At 49.3% G+C, this 20,165-nt stretch overlaps 1 protein-coding gene across 1 annotated transcript in view; it reads right to left on the reverse strand.

The window, feature by feature from the left end:
* Window positions 1–20,165, reverse strand: part of CREB3L4 (cAMP responsive element binding protein 3 like 4) — a 211,797-nt gene that overhangs the window by 140,162 nt on the left and 51,470 nt on the right. The window contains exon 3 of the mRNA XM_069651524.1: window positions 17,037–17,304. Within this exon, the coding sequence (XP_069507625.1) occupies window positions 17,037–17,304 (268 nt within the window). The remainder of the gene's footprint in view (window positions 1–17,036; window positions 17,305–20,165) is intronic.

Consider the following 20,165-nt stretch of genomic DNA (forward strand, 5'->3'; position numbering starts at 1 on the left):
CGACACGAGAGCACTGCAGACATGGTAATGAGAGGTAATGAGAGGTAAGCACAGGTAAGCACAGTGCTGACACAGACATAAAAGGGGTAAACCTCTATCTCACCAACACTGCTCGAGTGTCTAACAACATGTGGGTCAAACACATGACAAAGGTAGGTAAGGAAACCCCCAGCAAGAGCTGTTATGTCTGCTCATTAATCCCCTATGCCAGGAGTGCCTCCAGAACGTTCATAGCAACTGAAAGACTAGCAGCAAGAGCTCAATGTGTGATGTACCTGTCGATGGTAACAACTCGAGGGAGATTTCAAGGGAAGACAGCAACGTTGAGGTGGACGTACGGAGACAATTACATAAGGACACTAGACATGATGAACAATTACTGGCAGTTAGATGAAGCAATACAATACATAACTGATGGGCCCGAGAAGGGAGAGACAAAGACTAACACTGAAAGAATTGCCATGTGCATGGACAAGAGTGAAGGAGATACGAGGAGAACCTGGGTGCTGGGAACGACCACAGATACTCGTGTATGGTCAAGTTTACATGAAGGTAGGATGAAAGGATGGAGTGTTGGGGAGCAAGGCACTCAAACAAGCACAATCCCCAGTGAACAAGGAAAATGACAAGTGCCTGAAGGAATGGGACACAAGCGCAAAATTAATCACGTGGGTGGAGAACGAAGCTGGACCAATGCCTATAATAACCCTGAAGGTGCCAGCACTCTGTTACCAAAATGAGGGTGAGGTGGAAGTTGGCAAAAATGTAGGATGCAGAAGCATAGAAACGCACGCAGCAATGAAGACAGGCACTGCAGTTCTGATGGATCAATACTGGATGTGCGGATCGAAGGCATACGAGAAGCTGCCACCCAACTGTGGCGAGTTGGCTCATTGTTACACATCAACATGCCGTCCTTGGTCGTGCCGCGAAAGGATGTGGAACTCAATGAGTTCCCGAAGAAGGATACAAACAAAAGGATGAAGAGATCTGTGAAGGAGGAATGGATAAGCAAGAAAGAGAACCTGGCTGAATTGAGTAGAGTGAAAAGAGGTGGAAATTACTTCTAGGAAGCACCATAGAAAGCTCTGGATGAAGTGCCAGACTGTTCAGAAGGACACAACTGTTCTTCGCATCAGTAATAACATATGTACAGACATATACAAATGCGAAATGGCTGCAGATGACCCGCTTGGGGCTGGTAACGATAAACTCCACAGTGAGTCGGTTCAACGCAATAAAGGAAGAGCCCTGAGCAGTAAGGTTTGTGGCACTCCAGAACAGATATGTTCTAGATTTACTGACTGCAATGGAAGGAGGAGTTGGCGCAAAAATTGGGAGTTCCTGTTGGACATTCATACCTGCCAATGGCAAAGATAACGGGACACTAACAGAGGCGGTAGCACAGCTATCCCAGATGCATGCCAAACCGGAGAAAGAAGCAAAGGGACTGGAAAGGATCAGAGTTGGATAGCATACATATGGTCATGGATGCCATCATGGCTATCAGATAGACTGAAGGTGATACTGAGAGCACTAACAAAGTGTGGGATGAAGATTTGCCTCACCCAGTGCCACAAGAAAGCAGAAGAAACTATTGGAATTAAGGTCTTGATGGATGTGAATATAGGTGGAGCCAGAGACTTGATTGTGGAAGAAAGAGACTGGCTAAGGGAACGTATCGTGAACTGTCAGTTATTCCCACACGAAACAATGAAGCTAGATAACCCGTTCGATGTGAAGTACTATGAAGGAAAATGGGTGTGGTGCAACCCGGAAGCCACGTGCAGTTATATGGAATGTACTTTTGACGATCATGTGAATTACTATGGACACCTCAGAGGAATTACGAAGATATGGCAGCCGAGAGCAAAAGGATTGACTGATAGAGATGTGGTCTACAGGTCAACAAGAGGGGGGAGGACTGAAGAAGGAGTCCCGAGACCACCCCTCAATGCCCCCAAGTTTTGGTCAGGACGAAGAGGTAGAAATGCTTGCCGCCATTCATCGTATGTTGCATGAATCCCGAGTGCACCAATGATCCACAAGTACACTGAACGATATCCCCTCAGCCAGCCATATAGACCGAATACAATGCAAGTCTTCCCGAGTGTGGGAGAAGAGCCAGTGATCGTGGACAGAGACACCTATATGGACAGCCTAGACTAAACACCACAAAGCTATGTTACTGATGTCTTTAGGGACACCACGACATAGCAGCGTTAGACATGAAGGACATGTGCAGTCTGCACTGCACCACATAAACATACACTCGCATACGTGAAGAACATGAGCGTACAGTTCTATACCTAGGGGGCAGATACACATACATACTATTAATGCTTTTATTATTTTGTCAGTAGCCAAATGCAGTAACGCAGAACCGCAAGGCACAAGAGATCCTGAAAAAGATTAATGATGCTTCACGCCAATATTCGCGTGGACATACAGGAGTATATATATGGAACCTGATTGAACCACGTCTAGCGAACCTATAGGGAACGCAGCATAACATGGACAATGTAGAAACCGCATTATAAGGTTTAGGAAAATTGTAGCAGGCCTCAAGCCACTGAGCAGGAGACGAGCAGAGCTGACTAAGGCTGCCCAGAGAGCAAGACACGCGAGACAGGCCCACAACCAAGGTCAGAAATATGAAGACACATTCCAATCCCCAGACAACAAAGGGACCAGCTGCAGAAAACCGGAATAAATTCTCATAATTGGGAGCGGCAGAACTCAAAATCGTGCTCTCTAAATACGTGTGCATCCAAGCAAGACAATAGACAGTCACCCACAGTGAGAAAGAGGAGCCGGTCTCAGCAACCCAGGCACGATTGCAACAAGTGTTGCTACCGTGAGGAGAATATTCTCATACGGGAAGGTGGTGTACACAAGTTACAAAACAGAAACATAATTGTTCACATCATCTTGAAGAGGTTCACAGCGAGCTGAGAACTCAATCGAGTCCCAGGCCTGGGGGCAGCCTCTCTAACCAATCAAAGTTTAGTATTTCAGGGGTGAATGGCAAGGAGCATGAACCAATGGTAAGTCAACTACTCTGCAACAATGTAATAGAATTGTTTTTGGGGATGGGACAGGCCAGCCGCCTGACATGTAAGAGCCAGTAGAAGAACACGTATAGGTGTTCGTATAGGTTATGGCACTCTCGATACCCAATTCCTCTGCCCGATAGGTTTCTGGAGACGGGCCCAGACTGTGACGTGCAAATCAAACAAAACTGGCCTGCGTACCATGAAACAGTGTGAGGTACCGGAATCTTTCTGTGTTCTCGTATTGATCCCTGTTGGTTTTATTTGCAATAAACGGCAGCTTGTACTTGCCGTCTGACTGAGTCCTTGTTTTATTCTGTGGAGGGAGTTAGGCCATCCAAGTCCACGGACCCCCAACATCACTCTGGCATACCTGGGAGTCCTCCCTAACAGTACAGCTAGGGAGAAATGGCATATGAGGAGGGTCACACAGCTTGTAGGTGTTTGGTTATTTTCCAAACCATTGACATTCCCACCCAGTTCCTACCCCTGCCGCCCAAAACACCTCTTCATGGGAACTCTTTGAGCTTGATTTAATCAAGCCTTACCATTAAACTTTGCACTCGAAGTGCCTGCCAGTGTTTTTTCAAAGCAGTCTTCAGAGAGTTAATGATTTAATTGGAGTTGTAGACCTGTAACTGGTGTAACAAAAATGTCTTAACCAGGTCTGCCTTACGCCACTCGATTTATAAACGCTCTGCGTGCCCTTCACTGAAGTCCTGTTGAAAACAAATATTGGCAAAGCCAACAGTTTCGGCTTGTCTACAAGTATTCAGCTTTTGCCAGGCACCGCTATTAGATGCCCAGGTACTCGCACCATTTTGCACCTCCTACCACGAAAGGGCAGGTAATACTACTAGAAGCCGTTGCCATGTCTACACAAAAGCCCAAGCTATTGGCATTGCCAATGCGTGTTTATTTTCAAAGGTGGCAGCTCTGCTTATTGCATACATCCCGAAAAGATTCTTGAAGGTGGATTTGATTGCTTGTGTTGTCTGCGGCAGTTTCTGTGACCTTTGCAAGGCATAGCTGAAGGGTTCCGGGATCGTGGAGTGTAAGGCGAGCATGCCAGCAAACCGGTTGTTGGAGTTCTGTCCAGTGGCGCAGCTTGGTGGGATTAGTGGGGGCGAAGAGCAGGGGTCGCAGCGTAGTTCTCCTCAGGGATAGAGACGTGCATTAAGCTCCCCGCAAGACCATCCGAGTTATGGGAACCCTCCGAGTGGTAGTTATGGCGACAGAGTCCTGGAGGCGCTTATGTTACAAGCGTCAAAGAGGGTTAGCAACTGCTAACCGGAAGTTGCTGCTTGGAATCACTGTAGCCTGCTGTGCAGCGCTACTCCTCTGCTTTAAACAATGAGACTACTGATCTTTTCAAATCAAGTGTGCTCTCAGTTTTCACAAGTTCTAGTGATGCGTTGTGCCCTTTATCAAGCACGGTTAATGAACATATTGCAATTGCCGACTGCAGGGGTCTTCCACATGTGGCTCTCTAGCTGTTTTGGACCACGACTCCCATGATCCATTACGACTGAGTATGCTGACAGGAGTTGTAGTCTATAACATTTAGGAACCAAACATTGCAGACCCCTGGCCTACTGCAATGCAACTGGGAGTAAGGGGTTGCGTGGTGCCACTTCTGCTAGCCCTATCATTTTGGCAGCTGGCTTGACTGAGTAAAGAGGAACTTTAGCTCGAGTCCCAAAACCCTGACAGTGATATAACGAGTGCATTTGTAGAGAGCTCGACGTCGCCCCACCATCCCCACAGGGATATCTTGACGCTATGAACAGATAACAGATGTATATTTTGACACGACTCAACAGTACCCTTTTTATCAACCTCCACAGGATAAAAGGATGTATTGGCTCACTGAGCCGCAGACCCACGAGTGCGCTCAAAGGAGCTTGCACTGCACATCGACTGATTCTGGGGTCCTAGCAGGTGATTCAAAAGGAGCGCATCTCCCCACGCAATAATGCAGGCATTCCTCACCTGTGAGCCTTTCCAGGGCACTGCCACAGGTCTACCCAGCCAGCCCGGTTGGATCTAAGACACTGTATCAACGTATTTCTGTAAAGATGCCCCAGTCCTGGCTGAAGCCCTAACCTGCCTTGATGTGCCATAGGAGAGAAGCCCAGTGGTGGGACCAGTCTTTATAGATTTTTTAACAGATTGGTGCCTGCCAAGGCACTGACCTAGTTGGGTGAGACTTAGGTGAGATAAGATTAAGTGGTCTTTAAAAGCACCCGTCAGCCAATATTGTTGGCTTCACAATGTGTGGTTACGTAAGAAAAGGGATAGGGAGTGTATATTAGTGGGGTAGTAGGAAGGGTGAGGAGCAGAAAGGCGGCCATGTTGGCGAGTGCAGGTCGGAAGCACCCTTTGCCTGTGTGTTAAGTATGGAATTCTACCTGCTTAGCCCTGTTTAGCAAGCTCTGGGGGCTGTTTGCCATAAGGGCGGTCTCAGATTTAAGGTGCATGGGAAGGGGGGTGCAGTGTTGATAGGTGGAGCGTAGGGTGTGAATCGGCGGTTGACTTTGTTGGTCATCTAGTGTTGGGGTTCCATGCGATTTCAGCGAGTTTTTTGCATCGCAGGATAATTCATCCATTTTTTTTTCTTTTTTGACGTTTTGCTGCAGTGCGATGAATTGTCCTTGGATGGAAAATCCGCCGATGGAACCTCCCTCTCCTTCTGTTGGCAGTAGAGGCGGTGTAGAAGTTGGGAGATTAGCGGTTAGCGGCAACGCTTGCCCTCCAAGCGTTGGTTGGAGGGCAAGCAAGGTCAGTGTTTGGGGATTTCTTAGGAAGGTTCATGGCAGGTCTGCTGTCTCTCAGCAGATTCCACCCCTTTGTCCATGTTTCTCCCTGGCTTGGGCATGTGGGCGCCTGTATGATTCAAGGAACTGAGGAGAGTGCAGGCCGAGGGGTTGTTTGTTGTACATGATTGAGTGGAAGAACCAGGTTTTGAATTGTTTCCTGAAATTCTGGTGATTCACGTCCATGCAGAGATGTTTGTGTGGGGAACAATTGCATAGTTTAATGGCTGACCATGAGTAGGGGGGCCCCGGGGGGAACGCAAAGCGTTTCCTCCCGGGGAAGTTTTTGGTGCTGCACACGGCCAGCGAGTGGCCGTGGGGGCAGAGCGCCCCTCAGGGGTATCTAAGGGGGCAGGGAAGGTTCGGGAGGCAGGCGACGGTTGGCTTGGCGATTGTCAGTCCTGGCGCCTGCTCCCGAGCCTTCCCTGGTATTAGCTGGGCCTGGAGGTGCGTGTTAGGCAGGTAGGCAAGGGAGTATTGTTGGAGTGGGCGGGTAGGTAGTATATAAAAAATAAATAAATAAAAAAGCATTTTATATTCATAGTATATTATATAGTTGGGTAATAGGTTAGGAAGGGTGCCGTAGATAAGACACCCCTCGTGTGCTTACCTGTGGGTCCAGTGGCGGGTGCGTGGTGGGGTCGAAGCTAGGTTGGTGGGGGGATCGAAGGACCGGGGGTGACGTAGGAGGAAGGGCGCATCCCGCCGACGTTAGCTTGCCGGCGGGGTGTTTTTGGTGGTTAGAGGAGGTGTGCTGGGCACTGTGCACGCAGCGCCGGCGCTGTCTCTCCGGGCCCTCCTCGTGTGTGGGCGGCCGCCCGTTATATTGAAGTAGACGGATTTAGAGTCTACGCGGGGAACGGTAGCAGGCTGGGGCCAGAGGGGGCGGTGTGGTTCCATTAAAGGGACAGTGCGATTTTGTTGGTACCGACAGTGCGGTGCATCTCGTGTTCCACCAGGGGGCAGGGTGACACGGTCACTCCTCTGCCTCATTGCTGGTTGGGCTGCTGGTTTTGGGGGCTTTTTCTTGTGCTTGGGGCGGTTAATTGAAAGGGTAGGGGGTGTTAAGGGTTATAGCAGGATTTAGGGGGCATATAAAAAATTAAAAAAAATAAAAAAATAAAAAGTTTCGTTTTAATTATTTATAATTTTGTGAATAGTGTGGGGCAGGGGTTTTATTAACGGTTGAGTGTTCTCAAGCGACTAGTTGACTCGTTTCCCATTTTATTAGCGGTGCTTTTGGGGGGTATAGGTCCAAGGGTAGTTTTGGCTCGGGAGCTTAGGAGTTGCTAGGTTAAGTTTTCACGGGATACATTTATTTAGTGCACAACCAGTTTCGTAGTGCACAATGGTTGGCCAGGGAGCCGGCAAGAGAGGGTTGGTTGATGCTAAGGTTCTGAGGGAGGCCTTGGAAATAATTAGTAGGGCATCTAGGGCCCAGTTGGAGAGGGCAGTGGGGGAGGTAACCGGTGTTGTGGCCACGGGGGAAGGAGGGATAAGTGGGGGTAGGCCGCAGCGGAGAGCAGCGGCAGATGGGGCTCTCGCGGCAGTGGTGGCTTGCTCTCCCGCGGCGGGGAGAGGGGAGGTTTGGGAATCCAGGGGCAGGAAGTTGAGGAGGGAGATAGACAGGAGGGCGTCCGGGGGAGAAATGATATCGGGTGGGCAGCCATTGAGGGAGGCAGGGAATGATAGCCCTAGGGAAGCTGGGAGTGCTCAGAAGGAGGTGGCTCAAGGGAAGAAGAGGGGAGCTAGCGGGGGAGTCCAGAAGGGGGTGACAGGGCAGAGGGGGAGAGGGGGTAAATACCTGCAGAAGAGTGCAGGCGGGAGGAGGAGGGAGAGGTCCCCATCAATCGAGGAGGTTAGAGTGGGGCGCGGAACGGCCCCCCCTGGGTAGGTTGAGTGAGGGCGGAGGGCGCTGCGCAGACCCCGCGGGTCAGGTGGAGGAAGAGGGTTTTGGTACGGCCCCTCCTCGGTCAGCGCAAGGAGAGCCTAGAGGGTGCAGCACGGCCCCTAGCGATGACGATTACAGGGTGGAGGACGGAACGCCTCGCTCGAGAGAAGAGGACCAGGCAGGGGTCTCCGCGGCCCCGCCGAGAAGACGTCAGAGGAGTGGCGGGGCGGACGCCCCAGGCTCACAAGAGGAAGATCAACTCAACTCGGGCAGGAGCTCGCATCCACAATGGTATTTGAGGGGTGATGGAGTTGGATTGGAGGATTATGTGGGGCAGTGGGAGGTAGAAGGTTATAGGGCTTTAAGGGAAAGGGGGGAGGAGAGAGGAAGTTTGAGGAGGGATCTTGATAGGCGGGTGCAGGGCAGTCGGGGGGCAGGAGTTCGGGGGGACTATTGGCTGGGTGAGTTTTCTGACATGTCTTGTCCCCGCAGTAGGAGCCCTCTAAGAAAAGAGACGAGGAGCAGTGGTGTGGACGTCAGACCGCATACGGCCTGCGTGGAAAGAGGTGAGCGGGAAAGGGATTGGTCATATGCATGGCAGAGAGGGGACACGAGAAAGGGGGCGGTAAACGAAGATGAGGGACGGCAAGGGGTAAGGAAAGAAGTTGGTGTACAGGCCATTGGAGCCGCGGGGGATGAGAAGAGCATGTGCTCAGCGGAGGTCCAAACGGACAAGGAGGTGGAGCCATTGGTGCTTGAGGTGCAAGCTGGTAAAGAGAAGGAGGACGAAGGGAAAGGAAAAGAGAAAAAGTTGCCAGACATGGGGATAACAAAACCGTTGGGGGCACACTTGATGGCAGCGACCAAAGAAAAGATCCAGGCAGGGGAATTTGTAGATGTTTTTAAATTACTCCATAGGGAAGTGAGAGCAAAGGAGGGGTCTAAAGAAGAAGAGAGGGAACTGGCTTCGCGTCCGAGGGTTCCGGTGACAATTGAGAATTGGACGTCGGCGTTTATCATTTATGGCAGTGTTTATTGTGAAAAATTGTCGGAGCGGTGCGTGGCCCTGCTTAAATATATGGATGTAATCAGGAAGGCTTTCACGAGTTTTGGGGGCTTTGCCTGGGTAAGGTATGATGAGGAATTCAGAGCGAGAATGGCGGAGGATACTCAGGTGGTTTGGGGGGAGATAGATATGGATCTTTGGCTGCAATGGATGGCCCCAACGAGGCCTGCCCCGACATTGCACACGGCAAGTGGGCTGCCCGTGCCTTTCCGGCCCTTTCTTGGTCGCCCCGCCCATGAGTGGGCGGGGGGAGGAGGTAGAGGGCAGTCCTCAGCAGCGTGCTGGGCGTTTAATAAGGACGGGTGCACAAGGACCCTGTGTAGGTTCAGGCATGAGTGTAGCAAGTGTGGAGGAAAACACCCTCTCACCCAGTGTTTCCAACAAGGAGACAGGGGGAGAGGAGCAGGTAGAGGGGTTGTGGGGAAAAGCTTTTACGCCAATTAAAGTGGGGGTGCTGCAAAAATGGTTGCAATTTTATCCGGACAGGGAAGGGGCTAATATTTTGAGTGAGGGTTTTTGTCAGGGTTTCAAACTGCGGTACCAGGGCCCAAGGGTGCGTCGGTGGGCGGAAAATTTGAAGTCAGCCAGAGAAAATGTTGAGTTGGTAAGGCAAAAATTGAGCAAGGAAATAGCGGCGGGAAGGATCGTAGGGTCATTTGATGACCTACCGGGTGGTTGCCAGACATTTCGTCGAAAAAAATTGGTCGACCAGACAAATGGTCGAACCAATTTGGTCGAAAACCAAATGGTCGAAATTTTTTTTTTTTTTATTTTAACCCTTTTTTTTTTTTTTTTTGCGGGGGTCCCCCCCTAACCCCCTTTTTTTCTCTAAAAACCCCTTTTTTAACTAAACGAAAACCCGAAAAATAAATATATAAATAAAAAAAAAAATTCGACCATTTGGTTTTCGACCAAATTGCGTCGACCAAATTGCAGTCGACCAGTTTTTTTTCGACGAGTTGACTGGACACCCTACCGGGTGACTTAGTTATATCCCCACTGGGGGTGGTGCCCAAGAAAGCTCTGGGGGAGTTTCGATTAATACACCATTTGTCTTGGCCAGAGGGCATGTCAGTGAATGATTTCATTGCCCCGGAAGAATGTGGGGTTGTATATGCAAGTGTTGACCAGGTAGTGGAGTTGGTAAGGAAAGAAGGGCGGGGGGCCTTCATGGCCAAGTGTGACATCAAAGCAGCTTTCAGGTTATTGCCGGTGCACCCGGAGGATTTTTGGTTGCTAGGTTTGCAGTTTGAGGATCGCATATACATAGACAAAGCCTTGCCAATGGGGTGCGCAATTTCCTGTGCGCTGTTTGAATGGTTCAGCTCATTCCTGCAGTGGGTTTTCTCATTTAAATCGGGTTGGGAGTGTGTGCTGCACTATTTGGACGATTTTCTGTTCATTAGCGGGGCAGATAGAGAGGATGAGTGTAAGGGGATGTTAAAGTTGTTCCAGGAGTTAATGGAGGAGTTGGGGGTGCCGATAGCGGAAGACAAAACAGAAGGGCCTGCAGTGGTGTTGACATTTTTGGGAATTGAACTGGACTCAGTGGCTATGACCTCACGCTTGTCGCACGACAAGGTGAGCAAACTGGTAGTGTTGCTGGAAAAGGCAGTGGGGGCCAAGAAAATGACGCTGGTTGACATGCAGAGATTGGTAGGGCATCTGAATTTTGCATGTAAAGTGGTACCCCCAGGGAGGACGTTTTGTAGGAACATGGCGAGGGCTATGGCGGGAGCAAAATGCCCACATCACCGGATTAGAGTATCGGGGTCAGTGCGGGAGGACTGCAGAATTTGGCTGCGTTTTTTGGAGAAGTTCAATGGGGTGTCAATGTGGTTGCAAGAGGACCTGGTGACATGGGAGGTACAGATATTTTCGGACGCGGCAGGAGCGGGGGGTTTCGGAGTGTTTTGGGGGGGAAAATGGTGTGCGGAGAAATGGCCGGAACTGTGGCTGAAGGAGGGAAGGAGTATAGCATTCCTGGAGTTTTTCCCGCTATTGGTGGCATTGGAGCTGTGGGGGAAGGATTTGCGGGATAGGAAAGTGAATTTTAATGTGGACAATGAATGTGTGGTCCCCGTGGTAAACAGGCAGTCAGCAAAGGATCAGAGGGTGGCGAGACACATGAGGGAGTTTGTGCTGAGATGCATGGAACTGAATGTGGCGTTTAAGGCAACACATGTGCCGGGGAAGGATAATGGCATCGCTGATGCATTATCTCGTTTTCAATGGCAGAGATTCCATGGATTGGCTCCAGAGGCGGATCAGGAGGGGCAGCAGATTCCCGAAGAGCTGTGGAAGATAGGAAGATGAGAACGCTGGCTTTGGTGGAGGGTTCATTGGCCGGGGCGTCTAAGGAGGCGTACAGGAGGGCATGGGAGGATTTTATTGGGGGGGGGGGCGCGTAGTTGGAAAGGAACATGGGATGCGGAAGAGAGGAGGAGGGACGATGTCGTGAATTTCCTCCTGAGGTGTATGGACAGGGGCTGGTCAAGACCGACTATAGCGGAGAAGTTAGCAGGAATTGCTTTTTACAGGAAGTGGTTTTGGAGTTTCCAGCCGAGTAGGGGGGAAATGGCGAGTAGGATGTTGGAAGGATGGGCAAGGGAAAGTAAGAGGGACAAGGACAGGAGGAGGCCGATATCGGCGGAATTGCTGCAAAGGTTGGTTAAGGTAGTAGGGGGAATTTGCTGGTCGGTATGGGAGGGGGAGTTGTTTGCGACATGTTTTACGTGGCTATTTTTTGGGGCCTTTCGGGTTTCGGAGTTGGTGGGGGGAAAAGGGTGACCTGGGGGTTTGCAGTGGGAGGATGTACACATTACAGAATTGGGTTTGGACATAAGGATTAATAAGTCTAAAACGGACCAGAAGGGGATGGGTTCCTGGGTTTTGTTGGGGCGGGGGAGTAAGGATTTATGCCCTGTGCTGGAAGGCAGGTTGTGGAAGGAGCGGTGTGGGGTGGAGACGGGCTTGGTGTTCAAGCACGAGGATGGGGCAGCGGTTTCAGCGGCACAAGTTTTGGGGGTACTGCATAAGGCTCTGCGGGTGTTGGGAGAAAAGGGTGAGGATTTTGGGACACATTCATTCACGATGGGTGCGGCATCGGACCGAAAGAGGTTGGGTTTCACGGAGGATAAGGTGAAAAGTTTGGGGCGGTGGAAGTCTGGGAGATACAAGGGCTCCGTCAGGGATTTTCAGAAGGGAAATTGTTGAAGGATGGGGGGTTTTGGGCAGGGCTGACAACAACGTGGGGCTGGGGTATTGTATTGTGGTGGTAATTTTGTAATTTCTTTTTCAGATGCTGTGTGCGAAAGGAGGGGAATTTGGCGCAAGTGTGGTTTGTCGGCCATTCAATTGTTAAATGGGCTGGGAAAGAAGCGGAGAAAAGGGTGCTGGGCAGGCAACTGGGGTGTAGCTATAAGGAGGTGGTGGTAAGATGGCACGGGTTGGGGGGCCTGCGCTGGGACCAATTGCTGCCTATGTTGGCAGGGTTGCGGGAGCGCTACGGGGCGCCGGAGGTGTTGATCCTTCACGCTGGGGAGAATGACTTGGTGAGGGATACAGGGGTGGCCCTACTGAGGAAAATGAAAAGGGATTTGGTCTGGGTGCGGGAAATGTGGCCGCAAGCGGAGGTGTTGTGGACTAAGTTGTTGCCGCGTAGAGTATGGAGGGGAGCAAGGAGCGAGGGTGCTATAGAGCGGGCTGGAAAGGGGATCAACAGAGAGATGGTGAAGTTTTGTGCCTCGGTGGCAGTACAGGTGATGGATCATAAGGAGATAGTGTATGAGGGCTTTATGATTTTTAGGGAGGATGGGGTGCATTTGTCGATTTATGGGAACAATCACTATTTGGCAGACTTGTGCTGTTGGCTGGGAGATTGGGTGAAGAGTTGGAAATAAAGGAAAGTGGTTGGGGGGTGGGGCAGAAAGAACACCTTGGGGAGGGTTTTTCTGGTGCCGGGGGCATGGCCCCTTTTGATGTGGGGGGAGGGAAGCACAATGGGGGAATGACACGGGAAAGGAGGGGGTGGTGCTGTTTGCACAAGCGGGCCACCCCGGGGGAACAGGTATTGAGCCTGGAGGGGCATGGCCCCATGGAGAAAGCGGGACGCCTGGGAAAGGGGTAAGGAGATGGTAGGGTCCAAGGGACATTTAGGGAGGAAATGGCTTTATTTAATTATTTAATTGTTGGGGAAATGAAAATGTGTAATTAGTTAATTGGTGGTTTAAATATTTCGTTAGTCTGTAAGGCCATTGAGCCAGGTGAGCATTAATTGTAAGCTTGGGCCTGTCACATTAAAGCGACCTTTTCCACTTTTAAATGAGTCTGGGTGTTTGTGCAGTAAGCCAAAAAAGCGATCTTCCTTGCGTTTTCCTCTTTAAGTCGTGAATGAGAGCTAGTGCTGCATCTGAGAGTCCTGGTGGTGGGCGTGTGTGTAGTGCTGAAACATTATTGTGAAGCAAGCTCAGCTTGTGCAATGCTAAGCACGTTGGGCAATGCCGAGGGTCTCGAAAAATGAATCCTTTTGTTTGTGACGGGGAGGCAGTGCCCGCATGCACAGTGCATGGGCGATGTGTTCAACGCTTTTCCTCCCATTGAGTAGTCTTGCTGCCACGTTTGAGCCCTGTGTAGGCTTCCCAAGAGAAGAGGATCTGCCTTTTAAAGGTCATGCACAGGTTATGCACTATAAATCTAGCAGAGACCAGATCTGGAAGAGCTCTGATGAAAGGTCAGTCTTTGGGCCTCTGTCAGAGATAGTGGCTTCTATGTTCTTAGATTGGCAGGTTTTTTTCGCTGAGTTTTTTGCTAAACATTTTCAGCTGAGAAAGCTCATCGAAATTGTTTTTTTTATTTGGTGGGTTCACCAAGTCCTCTCTTTCCTATTATCTAGTCACTATTCTCCACACACCCCTACTCCTTGTATCCCCTTAGCCCCGCCCCCCACTGCATGTTTTTCGATTCGTTTATTCGGCCGAAGGTTTCAGCAAAAAAACTCCCTTAAAAAAGCCTGGCGATTTAACAACGTCATACCAGATAGTGACAAGCTGTGGTCCATATCTCACAAATGTGGTTTAGTTAAAGAGCCGTCCCTGGGCGAGCCCATAACAGATGAGTCGCTGCCGGGGCACTGATCCAGCTATACAATACACGTTATAAAAATGGTGCTTATGGTGGACCAGGCCCTCCGAAGCTGTTACAGTCTGCTCTATGTCAAGGCTGTTAGCTAGTTAGTAGCAGGGCTGGTGCAAGAAATTTGGCCACCGTAGGCAAAAAGTACATTTGCAGGCCCTCAACCCATTGTACACCTGACTACAACATGATTTGCACCCAAATGACCTTTGGCCACTTCACAGGTATGCCCAGCCAGTAAGGCGATGCCTGCAGAGATACCTCGTTGTCCAACGGCCCCCTAATCCCCAAGGGGCACAGCAAGTGCCTTCCTAACAAATCTAAGGGGTAGAGCGTGGGCCGAGCCATTCACGATGGGCGCCGATGCAACATGGGCAGCGCAAGTTTACATTACAAAAATGTGCACCATTAGTAAGGCAAGCACAAGTTAATATCACAACAACGTGTGCACATTGCAGGCACACCCTGCCTACCAAACGGGTACCGTAAGGGTATGCCCAGTGCAAGCTTCCGTCAGGCACAGCATTGGTAGGGTGAGAGCATGAGTTCCTCCTATGTGAGCAGGGCCAATCCAAGCTTCTCTAAGGGTATATACACAGAATGGGCAGGCCATGTGGGGCACAGACAAGCCTAGTGCAAGCCTTCCTTGCACGGGTGTAGGAACATCTTGGGCAAGGCAAAGGCAGTCTCAGAAAAGGCTACATGTACAGCAGGGGCAGTGCATGCTTCCCCAACACAAAGCTTCAGGTAATAAAATAATGAACAGGGCCAGTTCAACTTTCCCTTGCACACAGTGTTGGAAATGGAAAACATTTGGCGGGGGATCCCAGAAGGTCTGGGGTCGCGGCCGAGTTTTTTGGGGGTGGGGGCGAGGAGGCAGGGTTTGTGGGGGGGCGGAGAGCTGGCAGTTGACCTCCGATCAAAGGAAATGTCCAAAATAATAGTTTAAAACTGCGCAATTTCTTTCATGCTGCTTCTTTTTCAAACTGTATATCAATTCCACTTTAAACTACTTCCATGGTAATGGTGATGAGTTACTTCACTATACTGATAATAGTTTTGACCACTGTTGCTGAGTAAATATTATTTAAAATACACCATTTGCATCTCATTTTATTTAAAAAAACCTCCCCCTCCGGTACTATTGAAACGAGGTGATAAGCAACGTTTTCTTTTACTTGAAGTACACCCGGCACAGCGCCTGCAGTTCCCCTCTGAAAGCAGTTGGGTGGTTGCATCGTGTGGGATAGTTTCAGTGTTAACAGGGGTATTAATTTATTCACGCAATGTTTGTCGGATACCTGTATATTTATTTATTTATGCAATGTTTGTCAGATACACGTATCCGACAAACATTGCATAAATAAATAAATAATCCGGGTCCATGTAGCCGACAAACATTGCATGAATAAATAAATAAACTGGGCCGTGGCTGAGTACTGTAATTTCCTCTGGTGACCCCTTTCGCGGGTCACCAGAGGAAGTTACCCTTTGTGTGTCCTGCAGCTGTGACCTGTATCAAAGTCCTGCTGTGTACACGTAGGGGGGTGGAGCCAGCAGAGCGCTCATGGCGGCAATGAGCTGCTCCGCCCCCCTACTCTGTGCTGTCACGGGTGTTTTTTTTCAAAAAAAATTTTCCGAAGTAACCCAGAACAGGTTTGGGGTTTGCAGTGGCTGACTCTGGCCGGATCCCGAGATCCGGGTACACATCTGGTGCCGGAACTCGGATCCGCCGAGAGCCGGCCCAATGAGCAGCACTGCTTGCACATGGTTACACTTAGAGCACGGGCCAGGCCAGTGCTTGTTATCCGCATACACAGGTACATGTATAGCAAGGGCAGGGCAAATGCAAAGCCCCCTAACAAGTGTTCATTTCCAGCATGGACATGACCATCCACTGCAAGCTTTCCACACAGGTGGGTGCATGCATAGCCAGCTGGGAAACTGGCACAGCATGGGCAGTGTCAGTGCAGGTTTCCTTTACGAAGAGGAACATTTACAGCGTGGGTTTAGCCTGACAGCTGTCGCCAGTGCCCAGGAACGCCCCTCTGCCCCTAATCAGCACACACCAGTGAACATGCGCGTGAAGGAGAAGCAGGCAGGTACAGGGAGCAAACGGTGCAGATGCAGCAGTTTCCTCAGCAAGCCCTTGCCACCAGTCCTTGTTTGGTGATCAGAGGGTTGGGCAGCCGGGCGAAATACGTAGGGATGGAGTCATCTGGGCCGCAGTTAGTCCGCCCACATAGTCTTGCTGACAGGCTCTTGCCAATATGCTCACTCGATGGAAGAAGCCATGGGGGGTGGTCATGCTTTAATCAATGCAGCAAATACCCACCCCCAAATCTGTCTGCTCCTAAGTGATGAATATTTGGAGGGTCAGACCAGCGATGACCCTCCAAAAACTCTGAACAGTGATGTTCAGCACTGCTTGGAAAGTTAGTACTGAAAAGCGTGCTAGTTATTTTGAATATCGACACTATTTTAGTAGGCAGCTTTTCATTGCTATCTGTTCAATAAATACTATACTATGCTTGCACCTGAGAATGCCTCCGTATATATGTATTTTGCTATGCAACATGATAGTAGCATGAGTGCTCAAAATCAAGTAATATATTTATAAGATACTTTAAAATTGAACAAATCTTATTTTTCATTTTAAGAGCACACACTGAACCAAATCAATCATGGAGTCAGTACTTTAAGATAGCCATGACCAGCAAAGGTTAAAATGTAGCATATATTTCACTAATTTTGTTCAAATAGCACATTTGTTCTAAAGTAAAGCTTAGGACAAACGTGCTACTTGCACATCTCCCTCTGTCACTGACAGTGTGCATTTAAACAGACAGTGTCGTGTCCCTTTTGCCGCATCTATGTGAGACCCTCCTCCCCCTTTGTAATTCATAACAGCGAAACAATGTTTGGTGCCCCTTGCTGGTCAGTGGCCTAGGCAGCGGCCTGGGTTGCTTAGTGCTTGCATTGGCCTGCGTTGATAGGTTTTTAGTAAGGGAGATGTGTGAGGTGCAATGCAAGTCCAAAGGGATCAGCAACACACTGTTCCATGCAGAAGCGCTTACCCAACTGGATGGAGATGACACTGCTGTGGACAGGCTCCGTCTTAATGGTTGTTGCCACAGTGCCAATGTTATAGATGACCTCATACGCTGGTGCCGAGACTCGATCTGACGGGCTCGCGTCACTGTGCTGAGGGCTGTCTGGCCGGTGGTCATCAGAGATGCCGCTGTCACTCTCAGGCGATTTCATGGGGGTTCCTGAGCTGTAGACATCATTCGGGTTAATCATCAGCTGCAGAAGGTCATCTGGCTCCTCCCTATCTTTCAGGGCCTAGGAGACGAGGCACAAAGATGGAGATAGTCAGGAGAAACAGGTGCAAAAAAGGCTTTGTAGATCAAAGTAATCAGTTGATAGCTGAACCAAGGATCACAGAAGGGCTCTGCCTGAGCAACACAATAAAATAGTACTGTTCCATCCAGGCGATGGGCAGGCATGTGTTTTTCAGTACGTGTTTGTATATGCACCTTATAGGTCTATATTGCTTTACATAAATTTCATCCACTCCAAGAAAGTACACCTAGGTCTGCTTGGTTTTCATGCTAACTTTCATCCAATAAAGCAATACAGTGTTCCCAAGTCAATGAGAGGAGTGGCACAGGAGTAACACATCCGAACGATGATCCTTGTAATGTAATACTTTTAAATAAAGAGCCTTACAATAGTCTTCTTGCGGTCATTGTGACATGGTTGGTAGCCTGACCCTGACAAGAAGGGGTTGGGCCCCTCTCATTCTGTGGTGGGAGGCCTACCAGGGTGGAAACCAGAGACAGTCCTACCCCAGAGGGGCAAGGTGGCAGATGGGAGTGCCACAGTCCCTGTCCCTTCCCTCTGTGCCCGTGTACTTGACTATGGTACCACTCTTGATCAACCCATACCTCTGTTTCCAAATGCTGTCCAGTCTTTCTCTGTTTTTCCCTAGAGAACTACAAGAGCCATCAGCCCCAGTTGTGGATCAAAGAGAGAGCAGCCCACCGGAACAGCTCAAGGGCATGAAACCTGGTATAGTCCCAATACCGTTTAGAAGATATGAAAGACGTTAAGCACTCAGACAACCGTATTGAATGTATCCTCGCACTGATGCGGTAGAAAGAAGTCTGCAGACATCACTGAACATTGAAGAGCTATAAGTGAAATCTGACAAGAGTAAAGTGACGTCATAAAGAGGAGATATGAGGACACACTGAAACGATATGAGAATACTTAAAGAAAAAAGATGTGACTGCAGTGACAATGTAACTGAACATGCAAATACGAAGAAATCATATACACTGAGAAGATAAGTGAGAAGAGATGCAGAAGATGTACGTACGCAGAAACATAAGGTAGATGAGAAATATAGAAGCTTGCAGCAGTAGAAAAAATAACATGGGTAAAGCGGCCACGATGAAAAGATGGACGTCGACTCTGTATAAATAATAAGCAAGAAGCCTGAAGGAGAGAGACTGAGGCTGCAGAAGCTGGCAGGCACTGGAAAGCAGCTTTGTGGCAAGAACAAAGAATATCTGTTTGGATCGGGATCAAGGATGCCTCATCAAGAAATAATTGCAAGGTACAAGAGGAGTCAATGAGGATAAGCTACATACGCACAACATATTTCTCTTAGATTAGGTAAAGGAGTGAACATTTGCAAGTGCCAAGTATTGAACAAATAAAGATGCAGAAAGCATATGCAAGACGGAGCAGCCAAGTCTCCAGAGGCCAAGAGGAGTAATAGCACCCAGTATAATGGAATCAAATAGCACTAAATAAAAGGTCAGAATGGGCAGAATCGTGGTCTCCTAACACGTGGTGCAAGACTGGAAAACAAGGCCTATTCATGAAGCCCAAGACGAAGATAGCAATGGACCTTCACTCCCTTAAAAGTCCAGAGGAAGAGAACAGTCAGCCAGGTCAACTACAAAGAAGAAGCCTTGGCTTAGGGCCTAACTCATGAGAGATGGTAGGCTAATTGGCCAATTGGCAGTGATCTGACGTTGTTCCCAGCACCTAGTTTTCGTTTCGCTTATGTGCTGCTAAAGAGCTGAATGTCCAAGGTTGGGAGAGAATACCAACCAATCATGAGGGCCTATGTAGCGATGGACTATACATTGTTGCAGAAGGCAATCCGCTGCTGTTATTCTGCTATCAATCTGTATTATACGTAATTAGAGGTAGCGCAAGGCGTGCCTACCAGATAAGGGGCAGCCAATTGTGTTTCTAACATCTAAATAAAGTATAGAAATATATGTTCCCCTAACCAGTCCCTCCTTTCGATAGGTTTTTACTATTTGCCACATAGGTTTCAGCACGACGGAGGCGGCTGCCCTGTGCAGTGCAGATTGACAGCTGGGGGCAGCTGGGGATGCTGCAAGGTTCCTTCTTCTAATCAGGAAGATGGTGGTCAGATTCCAGAGCGTGAGCGAGCTCTAGCGTGTGAGCTCCAGTGTCTTTTCGTGTTTCAGGACACCGTCTGAAACCTGCAGCTGCCGCACATCTGATATCTATTCCGCTGATGTCCTGTGTTGTCCTCGGTATGCGGGCTCTGACTTTGGAATTAAGGGTGGGAAGAACAGGGTGAGAAGGAACAGTGTTTTTTAGGAGGTATCATCAGGTACAATGCCTGGTTCCAGAGCAGCGGCACCTAATGCTCTACTGGAATCACCTCAGCCCTCAAGGGGTCACCTCAGACGGTGACCCCTTGACCCCAGGTGATCGCCTACTTTTGGACATTCTGGCCAGAAGTACTTGGCGCAGATAGCGCCTGCAAAAGGAAAAAAAGTGAAAGGAGGAATCAGGAAGTATGTCATTCTGCAGGTCCCTTTGCCATCATTCAGGTGTTAATAAATGTTCCTATGACAGGGGTGGTTCATGAAAGTAACACCATAGATATATTGCAAGGCAATAATTTAATTAACTTGACTCCTGACACAGATGCAATGCACAGCAATTATATAGGCTTGACTCCTGATTTACATCTTAAGTCCCCGTTACAAGTTGTTGAGACACAAAAGAGGTAGCCATCTGTGAAGCGCAAAAAGGCAAAACATATGGGGCCTCATCACGAGTTGGGCGGTAGCCCTTAAATGCAAAGTTAACGGGGTTACCGCTGCATTTAAGGGTCCGCCCAATAATGAGTTTGGCCTGTTTACCCC

The sequence above is a fragment of the Ambystoma mexicanum genome, chromosome 1p (assembly GCF_040938575.1).
Source record: "Ambystoma mexicanum isolate Mex_15411 chromosome 1p, UKY_AmexF1_1, whole genome shotgun sequence".
Classification (NCBI taxonomy): Eukaryota; Metazoa; Chordata; class Amphibia; order Caudata; family Ambystomatidae; genus Ambystoma; species Ambystoma mexicanum.